Genomic DNA, 20,159 nt, shown 5'->3' with positions numbered 1-20,159 from the left:
CTGGGGCTAACCCAGCTGTTGTAATCTGATTGGATGTAATCAGATTACTGCTGTTATCTGATCAAACAGATCAGATTAGACTGTTTACAGGATCAGTAATAATCAGATAGTGATCTGATTTTTATCGTGGATATAAACAGGGTCAATAACAAGACTGACACCTCCTCCCTGACCCTGGTCTAAGGTGGTGTTCCACAGGGGTCAGTACCGATACTATAGAACTTTGGATCAAACCACTTGAACCTGGGTTATTCACGTTCATGTTGATGCAGACAATTTGGATGGAAACAGGGTTAGGGTGAGACTGGACTGGTACCGGGCTGAACTGGCATCAGCCTGAACTAGTATCAACCTGAAACAGTATCAGCCTGAACCAGTATCAGACTGAACTGGTATCAGACTGAACCGGTACTGGGCTGAGCCGGTATCGAGCTGAACTGGTACCAGGCTGAGCCGGTATCGGGCTGAACTGGTACCAGGCTGAACCGGTATCGAGCTGAACTGGTACCAGTCTGAACTGGTATCAGCCTGAACCTGTATTGGGCTGAACTGGTATCAGACTGAACCGGCACTGGCCTGAACTGGTACCAGGCTGAACTGGTGTCGGGCTGAGCAGATACCAGCCTGAACCGGTATCAGCCTGAACCAGTATCGGGCTGAACCGGTAACAGGCTGAACGGGTACCGGGCTGAACTGGTACCAGACTGAACCGGTATCAGCCTGAACCAGTATCGGGCTGAACCAGTAACAGGCTGAACGGGTACCGGGCTGAACTGGTACCAGGCTGAACCGGTATCAGACTGAACCAGTATCAGGCTGAACCGGTATCAGTGTCAGTTTCATCTGAACATCCTGAAGCTGCAGAATCTGTCACACCATCTGACTCTGAACTTCCTTTGACCTTCGGTTCATCAAACTACAGAACTTCTCTGTTCAAAACAGGTTTAATTTGGTACAAACTTGGAATGTTCAGGTTCCTCTCCTAGCGTATGTTTTCACAGTTTCATCAAAGTCAGGAAAACAGCTGAAGTTAATTAGTCATTAGTCTCTTTTCCATTTTCCCTCTAATTAACTGAATTAAACTGTTCATATAAATGTGTTTAATGGAAAAACCACAGTTTGACCCAAACTCTAGTTTTTCTCTGAATAGTTGTTGTTAGAGGTGTTTTTCCGTAGTTAGATTAGTATATGACACAAATCTGTAATGGAAAGACCTTTGAGTCCAACTAGAGTCACATGACCAAAACAAACAGATGTTGATGGATGTTAGAACAAGAGAAGAAGAAGAGTTGAACCCAAACATGTGTGGGTATGTGTGGACACACCAGGAAACCACATCATTTTAGAATTTAGTAGGAGATAGAGGGGGAACGAGCATTCTAGATTCAAAACAACACAGATTTAGGTTCATCTTTATGGAATGACTTCTACTGACATCCACCAGAAGAAAGAAACTAATCAGCACATTTGGGATTGAATGGAAAAACCAACATTACACACTTCTGTTTGGAACACATTAATATAAATATGGGGACAGTTTAGTTCAGATGGACGATGGAAAAGAGACTAATGAGTAGATAATCATCATGTCATAAAGTCATTTCAGCCACCGCAGGTGTGTTAACATGTCCGTGACAGATCAGTGCTTTCAAAATAAAAGCCCTGCTCAGAAATATAAATATTTCTATACACTGAAACACCGACAGGGCTTTTACTTTGGAACAGTTTTACTGCAGATATGATCATTTCTGTTCATTCAAAACAGGCTGAACTCTACTGTAGTAAAGGCCTGGATCTGATAAACACAGTGTCACCCCTAACCCTGACCCTAACCCCTGACCTTGACCCTAACCCTGACCCTAACCCCTAACCTGTAACCTTGACCCTAATCCTAACCCCTAATCCTGACCCCTAACCTTGACCCTAACCCTAACCCCTAACCCTGACCCCTAACCTTGACCCTAATCCTAACCCCTAACCCAAACCCAGTGTCAGAGTTGCCGTCTACACCCCACTCAGTGCCGTTTCCTCCTTCAGATGCTGTTGGAGCTTCAGTTTTCATCTGTTCTTCTGCTCTGCAGTTTCCCACTAATGTCACGTTTTAATGAATTTTATTTCCTTTTATTTTCATCAGTTTCATCTGAGTTTTTATTTGTTTTGTCTCGATTCACTTCCAGCTGCTGAGGTTCAGGCCAAGTTTATGGACACTAATATGTGTGTGTATATGTGTGTGTGTGTGTGTGTGTGTGTCACGTCTGTTTCCGTGGCAACGTCTGTGTAAAAGACAACATAATGATGATGATGATGATGATAAAGATGATGATGATGACATTGTTGTTGTACAGAAATCACATTATATTTTAAAATCAGAAATAAAATTATGAACACTTTAAAAACTGGTCTGTTCAGAATCTGTTTATTCAGACAAAAACTATAAATACATTCATGAATAAAACCAATAAATACAGACGATTGAAATATGAACATTTAAATAAAACATTTAAATAAACTCATAAATAAAACATATTCACTGATAATCCTTTAAATTAAGCTCCAGTATGAGTGTAGTTTTTATGTTTTCTATTTGGAAATTAATATAGAATGAAAGAAATTAAAAGGAATTAGAGACGGTAAGGGTTAGGTTAGGTTAGGTTAGGTTAAGTTAAGTTAAGTTAAGTTATGTTAGGTTAAGTTAGGTTAGGTTAGGTTAGGTTAAATTAGGTTAAGATAGGTTAGGTCCGGTCAGGTAAGGTTAGGTTAGGTTAAGTTAGGTTAAGATACGTTAGGTTAGGTCAGGTCAGGTTAGGGATTAGGTTAGGTTTGGTTAAGTTAGGTTATTTTAGGTTAAGTTAGGTTAGGTTAGGTTAGGGGTTAGGTTAAGTTAGGTTAGGTTAAGATAGGTTAGGTTAGGTCAGGTTAGGGGTTAGGTTAGGTTCAGTTAAGTTAGGTTATTTTAGGTTAAGTTAGGTTAGGTTAGGTTAGGTTAGGTCAGGTTAGGGGTTAGGTTAAGTTAGGTTATTTTAGGTTAAGTTAGGTTAGGGGTTAGGTTAGTTTAGGGGTTAGGCTAGGTTTTTTTTAGGTTAGGTTAAATTAGGTTAGGTTAGGTTAGGGGTTAGGTTAGGTTAGGTTAGGTCAGTTTAGAGGTTAGGTTAAGTTAAGTTAAGTTAAGTTAAGTTAAGTTAAGTTAAGTTAGGTTAGGTTAAGTTAGGTTAGGGGTTAGGTTTGGTTAGGTTAGGTTAGGTTAGGTTAGGTTAGGTTTGGTTAGGGGTTACAGGGTGGGGAAGCAAAATTTACAATGAACATTTAGTTGTTTTTTCTCAGCAGGCACTACGTCAATTGTTTTGAAACCAAACATATATTGATGTCATAATCATACCTAACACTATTATCCATACCTTTTCAGAAACTTTTGCCCATATGAGTAATCAGCAAAGCAAACGTCAAAGAGTGTGTGATTTGCTGAATGCACTCGTCACACCAAAGGAGATTTCAAAAATAGTTGGAGTGTCCATAAAGACTGTTTATAATGGAAAGAAGAGAATGACTATGAGCAAAACTATTACGAGAAAGTCTGGAAGATACTATTAAAGAAGAATGGGAGAAGTTGTCACCCGAATATTTGAGGAACACTTGCGCAAGTTTCAGGAAGTGTGTGAAGGCAGTTATTGAGAAAGAAGGAGGACACAAAGAATAAAAACATTTTCTATTATGTCAATTTTCTTGTGGCAAATAAATTGTCATGACTTTCAATAAACTAATTGGTCATACACTGTCTTTCAATCCCTGCCTCAAAATATTGTAAATTTTGCTTCCCCACCCTGTAGGTTAGGTTAGGATAGGTTAAGTTAGGTTGGGGGTTAGGTTAAGATTCAGCCTCAGAGCAGCATGTAGACCACAGTAAAGTGGACAGTCATCAGCAACAATGGAGAAAAACCCCCAGAAAAAACGGAAAATATCCACAACCTACGACAAGACTCATGAAATGCTTAAGCCCACGTATTTAGAGAAACAGAAATTCCTCCACCTCTGTTTTCAAGAATATAATAATAATAATAATAATAATAATAACAACACTACTACTACTGCTACTACTACTACTACTACTACTGATAATAAAAACTTTTAATCCACACATAAATCTGCTGTACAGCGCCATCATGTGGTCGAGGTTAGAATAAACTAAGGTCACATGATGTGGATGCTTTTTTTTTGTCTCATACTGAGGCGTTCAGATCCTACAAAACAGAAATAATGGTTTTCAGTGACTTCAACATGTGGATGGAAACAAAAAAACACGTTTTAACAGAAAGTAGATACGCAGCATCAGTTAGATACAGACACAAAGGATTATGGGAAATAAGAGTGTTAAAGGGAAAAACACACATCTGAGTCCTGGAACAAACGTGCGTCTGATCGTCTGTAAATTAACCAAAACAGGAGCACATGGACCTGGTTCCGAGTCCAGAAACTGTGATAAAACCTTAATCAGGTCAGACCTGAGTCATAAAACCTGAATCCAAAACCACGTCCCTACATTAAAACCGTCTCTAAGTCACATTCTACCTGTTTTTTCTTTTTCTACTGAACATAAATATTTGTTTGTCTTTGGTACCGAGGTCCTGGTCCCGGTCCTGGTCCCGGTTCTGGTCTTCAGTCCTGCTGCTGGACGGTGGGTCGGACACAGGTGCAGCCGACGGCGATGAGGCGGGACTCCAGCCTGAAGTGGAAGTTGTGGCCCGCCCCCACCGCCCCTGACCCCGCCCCCAGCCCCGGCCCCGCCTTGACCCGCCGCAGCAACAGAACCTGGTGCATGATGGGTCTGGATTCCAGGCTCAGGTCCTCTTTGCCGTCTGAGTCCAGGCAACCTCGCAGAAGACAGCGTGCCTCGGACAGCATGGGCGGGACCAGGGAGTCGTCACGGGAGATGCTGTGGGCGGAGACACAGGAGACAGTAAACCATCAGACCACATGACTCGGACCTGGTAAACTTAAGGAGTTTTTACATGTTCTAGGGGGCGCCACTGAGTCATGAAGCTCATGCACAGTGATGTTTTGGACACTTTAACCTTAAAATATGTTAATTTGAACAGATCCTAAATATTTCTAAATGTTATTCATCTAAAGGCCGCCACCGCTGCATGCGTGTCCGTGTGGTCGTACTTGTACGTCCAGGGTGAGATGGAGGCGTTCTGCAGCGGACGGAGGTTTCTGGGCGGAACCAGAGCGTCTGGGTCGATCTGCAGCGGAACCGTTTCCAGCGCTGCGCCGCCATCCACTGGCTTCCTGTGTTTGGAATGACCGCCGGATTTCCCCACCGCCGCGTCCGTCACCAAGACGACCGCCATCATCATCATCATCATCATCATCATCATTAGGCCCCAGGATGTCTGAGGACCAGGACATAAACATGTTCATCTCAAATGCAGGTTCAGATGTTCACTCCAGCATGGGTTAGTAGTACGAATGTACGGCGGCACAATAGCACTGCCGAAGAAAATAAAAACACTATCACAACAAAAATAAAGACGAACAAGATCCTGATAAAACCTGTAGTAATAGGAGAATAAAGTCATAGTTTAAAAAAAAAAAAAAAAACCTCATGATTTAACAAAAATAATGTTGTACTTTTATGAGATTGAAGTCATATATTTTGTAAATAAATTCTCAATAATGCGATAAAGTCCTCATTTCTAAATCATAAGCCTTAATCCTTGTTGATGACAGTTTCCAGTTACAGCGAACGCAACAAATGAAGTATCAACTTTCACTTCTGTTGGACCAGACGACTAATGCTAATGAGTTGGTGGTGGGGCTACTAGGCTCAGTATTTGGCCTTTGTGCATAAACCCCAAATTAAAGTAGAACCTCACAGAATGTTCCAGTTCTACATTATGGAACCAGTGGGTTCAACTGTATTCTGGAACTTAGGACATTTTTACACCTGTTTTTAAATTATGACATTATTCTCATAAACTTACTGGTTTTATCTCGATATTTTACAACTTTGTTTTTGTAGTGACCATTGATTTTATTTTCTTATGTGGCGCTAGCACGCCACCATAGAATTGTCTAAAACCAACCAATGGAAAAGTTGACTTTGTTTCCTAAAAATGTGATTCTTGTGAGTTTGATCATCTGCAGTTTGTGTCATTTTATAGATTCACTCATTCATAAATCAATTTTTTTTTAAATCTAACCTTTATTTAACGAGGACAAATCCATTTGAGATTAAGAACCTCTTTTATAAGGGAGTCCTTTTCAAGAAACAATAAATAAATAAAATAAAATAAAACACATAGAACTACGGTGTTGTATTAGTGCCACATAAGAAAATAAAAACACTGTCACTACAAAAATGAAGTTAGAAAATGTCAAGATAATTTTATGAAAAGAACGTCGAGAAAGTCGAATATCTATCTATCTATCTATCTATCTATCTATCTATCTATCTATCTATCTATCTATCTATCTATCTATCTATCTATCTATCTATCTATCTATCTCTACTTTTCTTTATCTCATGCACTGATAGTCTTTTTTCTGCAGGTGCATAAATAAATACATTTCACTGAACATGTGACAAACATGTATTTGATTTAAGAACATTTTACAGTAAGTCCTTTTACTGCTGATACTGACAGTACTTGTCCTCATCATGCAGTACTTGTACTCATCATGCAGTACTTGTACTCTGTGGTATTTAAAAGGACAGTGTTTGTTTGTCTTTTTACCCTCAGAACCGTCTCAGTAAATCTTCCTGTTGTTTTTTTGGATCATCTTCATCAAACGCACACGTTATAGAAGTTCAACCATAACACTGACCTGTTTTCCTTCAGATATTTCATCTTTTTTCATCTTAAAGGGTCTCTTAAAGGGTTCGGTGGTCTGGGTTCTTACCGGGCCGGTGCAGGTTGAAGGCATCTCTACGGCTTCAGTGCTGGAGTCTGGGCCTGGGTTTCAGTTGGGGGTTCCCTGGGCTCTGCTGGAGGTCCGGGTTCTTTCCGGGTCTGACTTTGGTTCTTCTTTGTTGGTTCTGTGCCAGACGTGACCTCGCCTCTGACTTTTATCCTGACAGGTGCGACCACATGGACCCGCCCCCTCTGTGATGTCACATGTGCCTGGGCGTTTGATCGTCAAACCACACAGAGCAGACTTCATGACGACGCTTGACCCACTTTCACACTCAGCATCTGAACGAGAACCTGCAAGTTTTTGAGGTCAACTGATCTGCAGGATGACGAGCACCCCAACGCAGCGTAAATAAGTATTGGAGTGAGTCACACCAAGATAAACATCTGACATCGATGACACCAACAATCTGAACCTGCACAAAACACTCAGACTCATTGACTCTGGATATTATTCAAGTCAACAAAACAGTCACAAAAGAACCTCAACATTTAAAGGACGGATGGACTTTGACTGTTCAAACCCCAACCCTCCAGTCCCCCCATGGACCCCCTTGGTCCCTAGTGGACCCCCTCAGTCCTTCTCTGAATCCCCTCGGTCCCAGTGAACCCCCTCAGTTCGTTTCCCCTGTGGACCTCCCAAACCCCCCTGTGAACCCCCTCAGTCCCCCTGTGGACCTCCCAAACGCCCCCCGTGAACCCCCTCAGTCCCCCCATGGACATCTCAAACCCCCCAATGGATCCCCTCAGTCCCCTCGGGGACCTCCCAAATCCCCCTGTGGACCTCCCAAACCCCCCCATGGACCCCCTCAGTCCCCCCGTGGACCTCCCAAACCCCCCCGTGAACCCCCTCTGTCCTCCCATGGACACCCCCCCCCCCGATTGGTCGGAGCTCTGTTGGTCATGTGACCCTGCGTCGCTGCCTTTGACCTGCTTTACAGTCTTGCTGTGACTCAACTTGGTCCAAACTGCTGCATCATCAGTGCCGTGAACCCGGTGTGATTTGTGCTTCTCCGCCCACACTGCAGCTCCACTCTGACCTGGTTTGATTGACGGCTTGATGCTTATCTGCATTTCCTGCTTCCTGTGTCAGTTACACCCCAGAAGGTTCACAACAAAGTCTGAGGGTCCTCCTTTAATGACCACAGACTAAAAAGGTCTGGATCAGCACTGGATCCTGGATCTGGGTCTTCAGAACCAGGATCCAGTGCACTTCCTCAAGTGGTTCTGGATTTTCTCTGTTCGATAAAAGTGTTTGTGTATAAAAGCATCTGCAGACGTGAAGCAGAGTGGACTAAAACTGAAGCAAAGAGCAGAAGGTTTGGATCAGAACAACAGCATCCTCCAGCATCTGCATCCACCTGGGTTTGGACGGATCCACCTGGGTTTGGACTGATCCACCTGGGTTTGGACTGATCCACCTGGGTTTGGATGCAGCTGGCCTAATTTTTTTAAATTTTATTATAATTTTTTTCTGTAATGAAACTTTACTGAGTTTGACTCATTATTAAATAGAGGTTGAATCTAAACGCTGCTTAGTTTCACAGATAAAGAAAATGATCAAATTATGAAATTAAACCTTTCACAGGTACTGATTCATCTGTCATTCATTCATCATTCATTCATTCATCTGTCATCCATCATTCATTCATCTGGCATTCATTCATCATTCATTCATTCATTCGTTCATCCATCCATCCATCCATCATTCATTCATTCATTCATTTATCTTTCATCATTCATTCTTTCATTCACCATTAATTTATTCATTCATTTATTCATTCATTCATTCATCATATCCAAACTGCTTGAAATAATCCTAATTATGTGACATAATCATCTCCATTTGCATAAACAAATAAAACAGATGAAACTGAATATTTCATCACTATGTTATCGACTGGAGCTTTTTGAATGACTCATTCCTCTTTTATGCTGTGGTTTATTTTGTTGGAAGGTTTTTGTAAATATCAGTAATAGTTCTACACGTACAGGGTCGAAGACTGTGACGTGTGTTTGTGGCTGAACATCGTTTTTACGTCATATCGAGTCAGTCCTGTTCTGTTTTTAAGAACGAAGGACAAACACAAATAGAAGTAATTTGACATGTTTCCACAGTCTGATCCAGGTGAATATGATGTAGTACTGAGCAAAAGGAGGAGGAGCTTGTCCTTAACTGGTTCGTGCTGTTATATGGCATAGATCTGTAGATGTTAATATAGATGGGGTACCACAGGGATCCACATTCGGCCCCCAACTGTTTGTGATATAAATGAAACGTAAAGGGTCAAAGACTGTGACGTGTGTTTGTGGCTAAACGTCGTTTTTATTCACATTTTTTATTCACAAAATATGAAGACAAATAGAATTAATTTGACAAGTTTCCAAATTCTATATCCATAAAAGTCTGTTTGTCTTCATAAGGTTCATCATATAGAAATAAAACACTGATACTCAGAGGTAGAAGGTGACCCCCCCCACCACCACCACCAACAGAAAAACTACAGCAGATTTCAGTTTTTACTCAGCACATTTTCATTCAGGCTTTAGTTTGATGCGTCTGAACACAATTATCTCTTCTCTTTAGTATTTTGTGCATCTTCACTTCACATGTTTATGATGGTAACCATGACAACAGGCATCCTCTAAACCTGAGCAAAGCTTATGCTCAACTCTGGTCTTTCCCCAGAACAAGCAGAAGAAAACACCTTCAGACAAACACAACTGGACGTCAGCGGAGAAGGGAAGAACTACGTCATGTGATCAAAGTCATATTTGAGGTGATGACAGTGGCGTTTATTCCCCATAGGATGATGTATGTAGGACGAGGGGTGGGGACAACCCAGTGGCATCTGACCGCCTCATGTGTTCCACTTCTGGGTTTACTACGTTTACACCTCACAATGAAAATGCTGAAGGAAACACTGAATGGTCCCATGGCCCCGCCCACAGCAGCCCTGCCCACCGCTGGAAAAGTCCACCATGTGTTTGTTAGTGCCAGTATGTGAGGCGTCATGTGACAGTATGTGTCATGTGACCTCCAGCCGCTCTGTTACTGGACCATCTTTGTCCCGTTTCCAAACTGGTCCCGTTACTTTAGCACTTCTCAGATTCTACAAAAACTCTTCATGTGGGTTTGATGATTCTACTGAGAAACACTGATGAGAGCCAGTTGGTCTGGAATCCAACACTGATCAGATGAATCAAATACTGATCAGATGAATCGAACACTGATCAGATGAATCAAACACAGATCAGTAAAGAACCAAAGGATGGAAACAGAATGGACCCATACAGCTGATCAGAACCAAACAGTGAAGAACAGGGTGGAGCAGTTCCTTCTGTTCTGTGGTACAGGTCTGTGGATGTGATTATGTGTGGAGGTGTACCACAGGGGTCCACATTAGGCCCAAAACTGTTTGGGATATAAATGACTTTTATCGGGTCAAAGATAGTGACATTTGTTTGGGGAGGAAAAAAAAATCTTCTAGTCAGAGTTTGGATCTTCTGATGTGATGTTCCATAAATACAGTTGAACTAACTGATCATGTGATTCTACTCATGTTTGACCAAATCTTCTCCATTTTCTACTGATGATTGAAAACATGGGAGTATTGGGACAAATCCAGGTGTGTTAATTTGATTGATTGTAATCACATTACTGCTGTTATCTGATCAAACTAATCAGATTAGACTGTTTACATGATCAATAATAATTTGATAACTGTCTTTATAATAACGGGGTCATTGTCATCAGGGTCCATGTGTAGACCTCCATCTGAACATACATGAAGGTAAACCTATGAATGATGGGGTCTAAGACGGTGCCATGAGGGATCCCATCATCAGTGTAATCAAACACAGACGTATGATCAATAATGAACGGATCAGATACTGATCAAAGTGTTGTTGATCATCCAGGACTAAGGTGTGGTCGATGCTGTTGCTATGGTGACTGGAAACCCCTGCTCTGGACTCGTTGTGGTTGTGGGTAAACCTGAACCTCCCTTCGGGGGTTTCTGAACCAGTTCCTGGTCTCTGTTGTGGTCTGGTCTCTGAGAACTGTCAACTCTGACGTGTGTCCTGAGGTTTATCAAAGGCACGCCATCACAGACTGGTTTCCACTGTGGTCCAGGAGTCTTCATCAGGGTGGTTCTGATCCTGAACAGGACCAGTTCAGAGGAACCACCAACAAACCACAGAACAGACCCAAAAATCTACAGAACATAAGCCTGAACCAACATGAAAGTGTCCCAGAAGAACGAGGAGCTTTCAGTCTGCATCCACGGAACACATTCAGTGAAGGTTCTCGCCCATCTGGAAATTTCTGCCTTCGAATAAATTCTTTGTAACTGCGGTGCAAACATCTGTTTCTACATCATGTCAGATTAGTGATATGTTCTCTATATGTATTTTTGTGTCTATTATGGATCTAAACTCTGCTTGTGTTTACAGTCAGAAGAACCTCCCATTGTGGAACTAAAAACAGGGTTTAAGTTCTCAGATCTTCTGGTTTAAGGTGAAGGTGGATGCACTTATGTTTCAGTTCATATGATGGAATAAGACTCAAACTGTGACACTGATGCTTCTATAACTTCACTTATACGTATTTCATCCCCTCAGACCATCCTGATGCTCAGCTGACTCCCTTCTAACCTGTTTTATTTTTGGTTTCTATGGACAAACATCTGAGTTATAAACTCCACCTGTAGAAGTTCACTCCTGCTGATAATGCACATACGTTTCATTCATGGAGCACTTGGATCAGCTGAGTTTAATTCAGTCATGGTGTTGAGAAGATGCACAATTAAAAATAATGGATAATAATTCACCTGAAATGCATTAAAACTTAAACCTGTTTAAAAAAGGCCAAACATTATGATGAATACATTAAATATATGACTAATACAAAAGGAAATGGACACAAAGAAACACTAATGTAATATAATGGAATTTTTGGAATGACTCATTCCTCTTTTATGCTGTGGTTTATTTTGTTGGAAGGTTTTTGTAAATATCAGTAATAGTTCTACACGTACAGGGTCGAAGACTGTGACGTGTGTTTGTGGCTGAACATCGTTTTTACGTCATATCGAGTCAGTCCTGTTCTGTTTTTAAGAACGAAGGACAAACACAAATAGAAGTAATTTGACATGTTTCCACAGTCTGATCCAGGTGAATATGATGTAGTACTGAGCAAAAGGAGGAGGAGCTTGTCCTTAACTGGTTCGTGCTGTTATATGGCATAGATCTGTAGATGTTAATATAGATGGGGTACCACAGGGATCCACATTCGGCCCCCAACTGTTTGTGATATAAATGAAACGTAAAGGGTCAAAGACTGTGACGTGTGTTTGTGGCTAAACGTCGTTTTTATTCACATTTTTTATTCACAAAATATGAAGACAAATAGAATTAATTTGACAAGTTTCCAAATTCTATATCCATAAAAGTCTGTTTGTCTTCATAAGGTTCATCATATAGAAATAAAACACTGATACTCAGAGGTAGAAGGTGACCCCCCCCACCACCACCACCAACAGAAAAACTACAGCAGATTTCAGTTTTTACTCAGCACATTTTCATTCAGGCTTTAGTTTGATGCGTCTGAACACAATTATCTCTTCTCTTTAGTATTTTGTGCATCTTCACTTCACATGTTTATGATGGTAACCATGACAACAGGCATCCTCTAAACCTGAGCAAAGCTTATGCTCAACTCTGGTCTTTCCCCAGAACAAGCAGAAGAAAACACCTTCAGACAAACACAACTGGACGTCAGCGGAGAAGGGAAGAACTACGTCATGTGATCAAAGTCATATTTGAGGTGATGACAGTGGCGTTTATTCCCCATAGGATGATGTATGTAGGACGAGGGGTGGGGACAACCCAGTGGCATCTGACCGCCTCATGTGTTCCACTTCTGGGTTTACTACGTTTACACCTCACAATGAAAATGCTGAAGGAAACACTGAATGGTCCCATGGCCCCGCCCACAGCAGCCCTGCCCACCGCTGGAAAAGTCCACCATGTGTTTGTTAGTGCCAGTATGTGAGGCGTCATGTGACAGTATGTGTCATGTGACCTCCAGCCGCTCTGTTACTGGACCATCTTTGTCCCGTTTCCAAACTGGTCCCGTTACTTTAGCACTTCTCAGATTCTACAAAAACTCTTCATGTGGGTTTGATGATTCTACTGAGAAACACTGATGAGAGCCAGTTGGTCTGGAATCCAACACTGATCAGATGAATCAAATACTGATCAGATGAATCGAACACTGATCAGATGAATCAAACACAGATCAGTAAAGAACCAAAGGATGGAAACAGAATGGACCCATACAGCTGATCAGAACCAAACAGTGAAGAACAGGGTGGAGCAGTTCCTTCTGTTCTGTGGTACAGGTCTGTGGATGTGATTATGTGTGGAGGTGTACCACAGGGGTCCACATTAGGCCCAAAACTGTTTGGGATATAAATGACTTTTATCGGGTCAAAGATAGTGACATTTGTTTGGGGAGGAAAAAAAAATCTTCTAGTCAGAGTTTGGATCTTCTGATGTGATGTTCCATAAATACAGTTGAACTAACTGATCATGTGATTCTACTCATGTTTGACCAAATCTTCTCCATTTTCTACTGATGATTGAAAACATGGGAGTATTGGGACAAATCCAGGTGTGTTAATTTGATTGATTGTAATCACATTACTGCTGTTATCTGATCAAACTAATCAGATTAGACTGTTTACATGATCAATAATAATTTGATAACTGTCTTTATAATAACGGGGTCATTGTCATCAGGGTCCATGTGTAGACCTCCATCTGAACATACATGAAGGTAAACCTATGAATGATGGGGTCTAAGACGGTGCCATGAGGGATCCCATCATCAGTGTAATCAAACACAGACGTATGATCAATAATGAACGGATCAGATACTGATCAAAGTGTTGTTGATCATCCAGGACTAAGGTGTGGTCGATGCTGTTGCTATGGTGACTGGAAACCCCTGCTCTGGACTCGTTGTGGTTGTGGGTAAACCTGAACCTCCCTTCGGGGGTTTCTGAACCAGTTCCTGGTCTCTGTTGTGGTCTGGTCTCTGAGAACTGTCAACTCTGACGTGTGTCCTGAGGTTTATCAAAGGCACGCCATCACAGACTGGTTTCCACTGTGGTCCAGGAGTCTTCATCAGGGTGGTTCTGATCCTGAACAGGACCAGTTCAGAGGAACCACCAACAAACCACAGAACAGACCCAAAAATCTACAGAACATAAGCCTGAACCAACATGAAAGTGTCCCAGAAGAACGAGGAGCTTTCAGTCTGCATCCACGGAACACATTCAGTGAAGGTTCTCGCCCATCTGGAAATTTCTGCCTTCGAATAAATTCTTTGTAACTGCGGTGCAAACATCTGTTTCTACATCATGTCAGATTAGTGATATGTTCTCTATATGTATTTTTGTGTCTATTATGGATCTAAACTCTGCTTGTGTTTACAGTCAGAAGAACCTCCCATTGTGGAACTAAAAACAGGGTTTAAGTTCTCAGATCTTCTGGTTTAAGGTGAAGGTGGATGCACTTATGTTTCAGTTCATATGATGGAATAAGACTCAAACTGTGACACTGATGCTTCTATAACTTCACTTATACGTATTTCATCCCCTCAGACCATCCTGATGCTCAGCTGACTCCCTTCTAACCTGTTTTATTTTTGGTTTCTATGGACAAACATCTGAGTTATAAACTCCACCTGTAGAAGTTCACTCCTGCTGATAATGCACATACGTTTCATTCATGGAGCACTTGGATCAGCTGAGTTTAATTCAGTCATGGTGTTGAGAAGATGCACAATTAAAAATAATGGATAATAATTCACCTGAAATGCATTAAAACTTAAACCTGTTTAAAAAAGGCCAAACATTATGATGAATACATTAAATATATGACTAATACAAAAGGAAATGGACACAAAGAAACACTAATGTAATATAATGGAAGTGACAGTATCATCAGCATAAAAGGGTAGTTTCAATGATACATTTGACTGAAAAAGCCCCTTTTTCTTCACTTTTTCTCTGTTTTGATTTAATAACCTTTGAATTTACTCTGAGTTGAATGAACATCTACATAATCAGTGAATTAAATATAGAAAATACAGAATTTACACTAACAAACATGTCAAATACAGAACATAATATTGTGATAAATCAGTCAGAAAAGGTTTGATGTTTAAAAAGTCTGTAAAGATTCAATGAGGTTCAGAATTAGCTCAGAAGGACTTAGTTTCACTATGTCATAGTTTCTATCAGGTTGTTTAGTATCATTCTAACAGGTTTTACTGTATGAGTCACATCTAGAACCACAGCAGAACCACAGTGAACCTGGGGGTCCTTCATCATATCATCTAGTCCACCTCTGGACACTTTCATCTAATCAATGAAATTCAAGGAAAAATCTGATGAACATGAAAGAAAAACAAGTAAAGCACAGGAAGAAAAAAGAAATGAACATCTACTCAGAGGTGGAGTTTAGATAGATAGATAGATAGATAGATAGATAGATAGATAGATAGATAGATAGATAGATAGATAGATAGATAGATAGATAGATAGATAGATAGATAGATAGATAGATAGATAGATAGATAGATAGTAATTTATTGGTACATTTAACAGAACATGATATATACAAATATATATACATACATACATACATACATACATACATACATAGTATATACTTACATACATACGTACATACATACATACAGTTTGGATCTCCAAACCAAACATGGGTGAAAAGGAACAGTTTATTTATACTTTATTTACAAGAAAACAAGATGGAACAGTTTAAACAATGATATAATAAAATTAATTATATAATTTAATCCAAATCCTAAACTCATACTGATAATTGTCTTAGTTTATCCTAATATTTTATATTTATTGAATACCTTCGTTGTTGGTAGTTGTCAGCCCTGAGATGAACTGGAGAAATGTCCAGGGTGTACCCCGCCTTCGCCCGTAAGTAGCTGGGATAGGCTCCAAGCGACCCCCCTGACCCTAGTGAGGATAAAGCGGGTTCAGATAATGATTGAATGAATGAATGAATGAATACCTTAGTTTTAAACGTCCTTTTAAATGTGCATGTTTTTAATTCTTTATCCAGGTTCTTCCACCATTTTATTCCAATTACAGAGGAGCACTTGAACAAACTGGTCCTCCTAAGGTTGGACTGGGCCAAGGTCCTGACTGGGACCAGTTCCTGTGCAGGACCAGGTCCTGTGTGGGCCCAAGCCCTGTGTGGGCCCAGGTCCTGTTGTGTACCAGGTCCTGTATTGGGACCAGGTCCTGTGTGCGCCCAGGTCCTGTTTGGAACCAGGTCCTGTTGTGTACCAGGTACAGATGAAAACAACAGTGTGGAGCTTAAACACATCTAATAATTTCACAGTATTTGTGCTGATTAAACTTTTGTTTCTTGGTTTCATTTAAAGGTTCCGGTTCTTGGTCTCCATGATAGGAGGGGGTTCCACTCAGTAGGTTCCTGTTAAAGGGGGGGGGGGGGGGGACTTTCCAGGAAGCCCCTCCCACTCTGCCTCCTGACCCACTGCCGACGTAAACATAAATGATGACATCATATCCCACTGACACTACAACCAATCAGCAGTGAGTAAACCTCAAACCCTGCCCAGGTGTTTTTGGGGGTCTCCTTGGAGTACCTACCCCGAGGCAGGGACTCATTAGCTCCCAGGGGTGGTTCCTGGAGAGGGGGGGCACAACAACCCCAGAGCCTAAAATACCTACAGATCCCAGAAGCCAATACTTTAGTCTGTTATTCTACCATGTGGACCCGGCTCAACTGGACTGGACTATAGACTAGACTGGACTGGACTGGACTGGACTCAGGTTCCAGGTCCTATTCCTGGAGACCGTTTCCATAGTGACGCTGTGTATAACTTCTGTGTCACCTCCTCACAGCTGCTGATAAACTTGTTCGTTGCCTTTTGTTCTGTCAAACTCACACTGAATCTTTTCATTGTCCACCGCGGACAGAACTGTCTGAACCTCCTAGACCGACCACGGTGTGGTTCTGTGGTTCTGTGGACGTTCATCATATATTTACTGTCAACGTCAGAATCTGAAACATCTGTAGAAGACTGGACACATTATTGATAGAATTAGTGAAGTTTGTATTTTACATCTGTGGACTGGACCTGCGGATCTGGATGGACCTGGACCTGTGGACTGGACCTGTGGATCTGGATGGACCTGGACCTGTGGACTGGACCTGTGGACTGCATCTGTGGACTGAGGACCTGGATCTGTGGACTGGGTTTGCTCTTCAGACTTAAATAAATCATTGTTCCAGGCTGATGTTCTGAGTTCTTTAAGTCTATGTTCTTGGTTCATTTGTCATTGTACACTCGTTCTGTTCTTCACACTCATTCTGTCCATCTCTGCTCTGACTGTTCCTGTGGCTCCACCTTCTGGACAGACGGTCCATTTGGTCCATCTGGTCCAACTGGTCCAATCTGGTCCAACTGGTCCAACTGGTCCATCTGGTCCATCTGGTCCAACCGGTCCAACTGGTCCAGCTGGTCCATCTGGTCCAAACCTGCAGCAGTTTTCTCCACCGTTCACTGGTTTTCAGGCGTCATGAGCTGCTCAACCACCAGGTGTCACTGTCATTTCCACATCTGTTTGGAAAGTGCTGACGATGCCGACAGGAAACCGACACAAAACGATGGTTTTTCATTTCCTCCGACAGTCAAACCAGGTCACAGAAGATGCTGACGCTCTAGCAGAAACTGGTTCAGCTCCTCAGACCACATCAAAGCCAAACCACCGTCTACCAGCCCAGCAGGGTCTCAGAGCTCCAAATATGGAAACAGGAAGCTGCAGTGGGTGTGATTTCAGACTAAAGGCCTGTTTACAGACGCAAACTAAAAAGTGCTTATGAGACTCTGAGGTTGAGTGCTTATCTGATGAGCTCTACGTTCACTGATGACACTGTCATTTACCAAAACTACAAACTGGGCTTTTATCGGTGCAACACAAATGTAAAACTGACTTTACAATTCTTTAAAAGGTCAACGTAGGAAATGAGGGGTTTCATCTGAAGACTCAATTAACCCTTTAGCCCCTGAGTCCTGACTGCAGGTAAAGGTTCACATATTAACCCTTTAACCCCTGAGTCCTGACTGCAGGTAAAGGTTCGTATATTAAATTCAGCTGAATCATTCACTGTCATTTCCTCATCTTGTCAAATCCACCTAACCCTAAGCCTAACCCTAACCCTAACCCTAACCCTAACCTAAACTAAACCTTAACCCTGTACAAATCAGATTTTAGATTTGTAGATATAAACTTACAGGCAGGGCTGGACTGGGACAAAAATGTGGCCCTGGACTTTTTGGTCCAGACTGGCCCAGCATAGCCCGCACACAGATGCTGACTCACCCCGTTAATGTACACATCCTGTTTACTGAACAAAACTCCTTTGTCTTCTGAAGCCTTCAATAACACCAGAAAAGCACCTCTGCCAAGGCAGATCTGCCCCCCCCATCACCACCAACATTTAATCATTTGTTCCTTGAGCCAGTATCAACATTTCCTGAAAATTTCATCCAAATCATTCCATAACTTTTTGAGTTACCTTGCTAACAGACAGACAGACAGACAGACAGACAGACAGATAAACAAACACAGATAAACAGAAAGACAGATAAACAGACAGATACACAGATAAACAGCATGACAGATATAACCTAAGCTCCGTCCTCCTTGGTGGTTGTATAAACTCCATAGTCAGTGTGTTGGTCAGAGGAGTGTCTAGATTTGGACGTTGACACAATTTATGTCTGGGCTGTTTGGAGATGATGAACTGGACTCCTCACACATCTGGACTGGATCAGTAGAGGAATATTATGGAATGGGTTAAAGAGCAACAAGATAGCATGCAAAAAATTAGTCTGTAGTCTATATGAACTTTGGCTGAAGGATGGAAAACATCAATAATAAAGATGTAAAAAAAAAAAAAAAAGGACAGTTTGAAACTGTATAGAAAATAAAGCATGAAAGAAGAGGACACAGCTAGAGTGAACTGGCAATCAGTCAACTAATGATGTTCTGATCAGGAGTTATCTGAGCACATAGTAACAGTAGTTCATCAGATGGGACTAACCCAAACCCTAACCCTGACCCCAGCTCTAACCCTAACCCTAACTCTAGCCCTAAGCCCAAACCTAACCCTAACCATGACTTTAGCCCTGACAAACACCCCCATCCTTAAAGTAATTTTCCATTATTGCAATGTCAAAAATGTCAAACCCCCCCCCCCTTTTTTTTTTTTTTTTTTTACATTTTAAATTAATTTTACCTGGGCGTGAAAGTCCCAGGCCCCTTCCACTCCAACATCTCTTTTCCAATAGCTAATCAGATCATTAGGCCAGTGCAATACAGTTTAACCCAAACCCAGAACCCTAACCCTAACCTAACCCAAACCCTAACCCATAAAGTCCTAAGCCTAACCCATAAAGTCCTAACCCAAAGTCATAAAGTCCTAACTCTAACTCTAACTCTAACCTTATCCCTAACCCACTGATGTGAACTCTTTAAGTTGATCATGTTGTCAGTAAAGCATGTGTTCTACCACCACCTCCTTCACACGGTGGAATGTCTGCTTCATCACATGTGGACCATGTTCCTGGTGGTTTCATCATCTTCATCCTCACCACCTGCTGAAGCAGCAGCCATCTTGCTACTAGCCCCACCCCCTGCAACCTCAGCAGATGGAGCTTTTCTTTTCTTCTCCCTCAGTTTTGTGGCACCGCCTTTGCATGTTTTGTTGCATTCTCCATTTTATTCATTTCTGTTTGTTGGTCAGATGATTCCACCACAACTCTGGGGCGGTGGGGTGGGGTGGGGTGGGGGGGCGCTCCTGGGTGCTGGGCTGACTCCTCGTCCTCCTGCTCCTCTGTAAATGACAACTCTTGCTCCTCAGTAGATCTTATCTGGGCCTCCTCCTCCTCCTCCTCCTGCTCTTCAGTGGGTCTTATCTCCTCCATCTCCTCGTGGTGCAGATGAACTCAGATGGATGCTCAGATGCAGATGACCTCAGATGGATGCTCAGATTAGCTGCTGCCACCCGCTGTAGGAATCTCCCCTGGGTTTGTGCGTCTCTTATCGTTCTTCAGATCTGCCACATCAGGCCTGAGGGTCACGGTTCCACGCCCATAAAAGCTGATCT

The 20,159-nt window shown here is 41.9% G+C and overlaps 1 protein-coding gene across 1 annotated transcript; it reads right to left on the bottom strand.

Moving 5' to 3' along the window:
- Positions 1–4,452: 4,452 nt before the first annotated feature.
- il17a/f1 (interleukin 17a/f1) lies at positions 4,453–5,350 on the bottom strand. Its single transcript, XM_030122451.1, has 2 exons — positions 5,161–5,350; positions 4,453–4,927 (listed from the first exon to the last, which is right to left on the bottom strand). The coding sequence occupies exons 1-2, from the start codon at positions 5,346–5,348 to the stop codon at positions 4,651–4,653; spliced, it is 465 nt and encodes a 154-aa protein (XP_029978311.1). The 5' UTR covers positions 5,349–5,350; the 3' UTR covers positions 4,453–4,650.
- Between the last annotated feature and the right edge of the window lie 14,809 nt (positions 5,351–20,159).

Source organism: Sphaeramia orbicularis, chromosome 3 (genome assembly GCF_902148855.1).
Source record: "Sphaeramia orbicularis chromosome 3, fSphaOr1.1, whole genome shotgun sequence".
NCBI lineage: Eukaryota > Metazoa > Chordata > Actinopteri > Kurtiformes > Apogonidae > Sphaeramia > Sphaeramia orbicularis.
The sequence above is the reverse complement of the archived record's forward strand: the minus strand, read 5'-3'. Positions and strand labels throughout refer to the sequence as shown.

What these genes read in the sequence shown, in the direction of transcription:
- il17a/f1 (XM_030122451.1), bottom strand. Translation starts at nt 5,348, where the DNA reads ATGATGGCGGTCGTCTTGGTGACGGACGCGGCGGTGGGGAAATCCGGC. An exon ending in ATCTCACCCTGGACGTACAA is followed by an intron (nt 4,928 to 5,160) that starts GTACGACCACAC and finishes CTCCGCCCACAG; the next exon opens with CATCTCCCGTGACGACTCCC.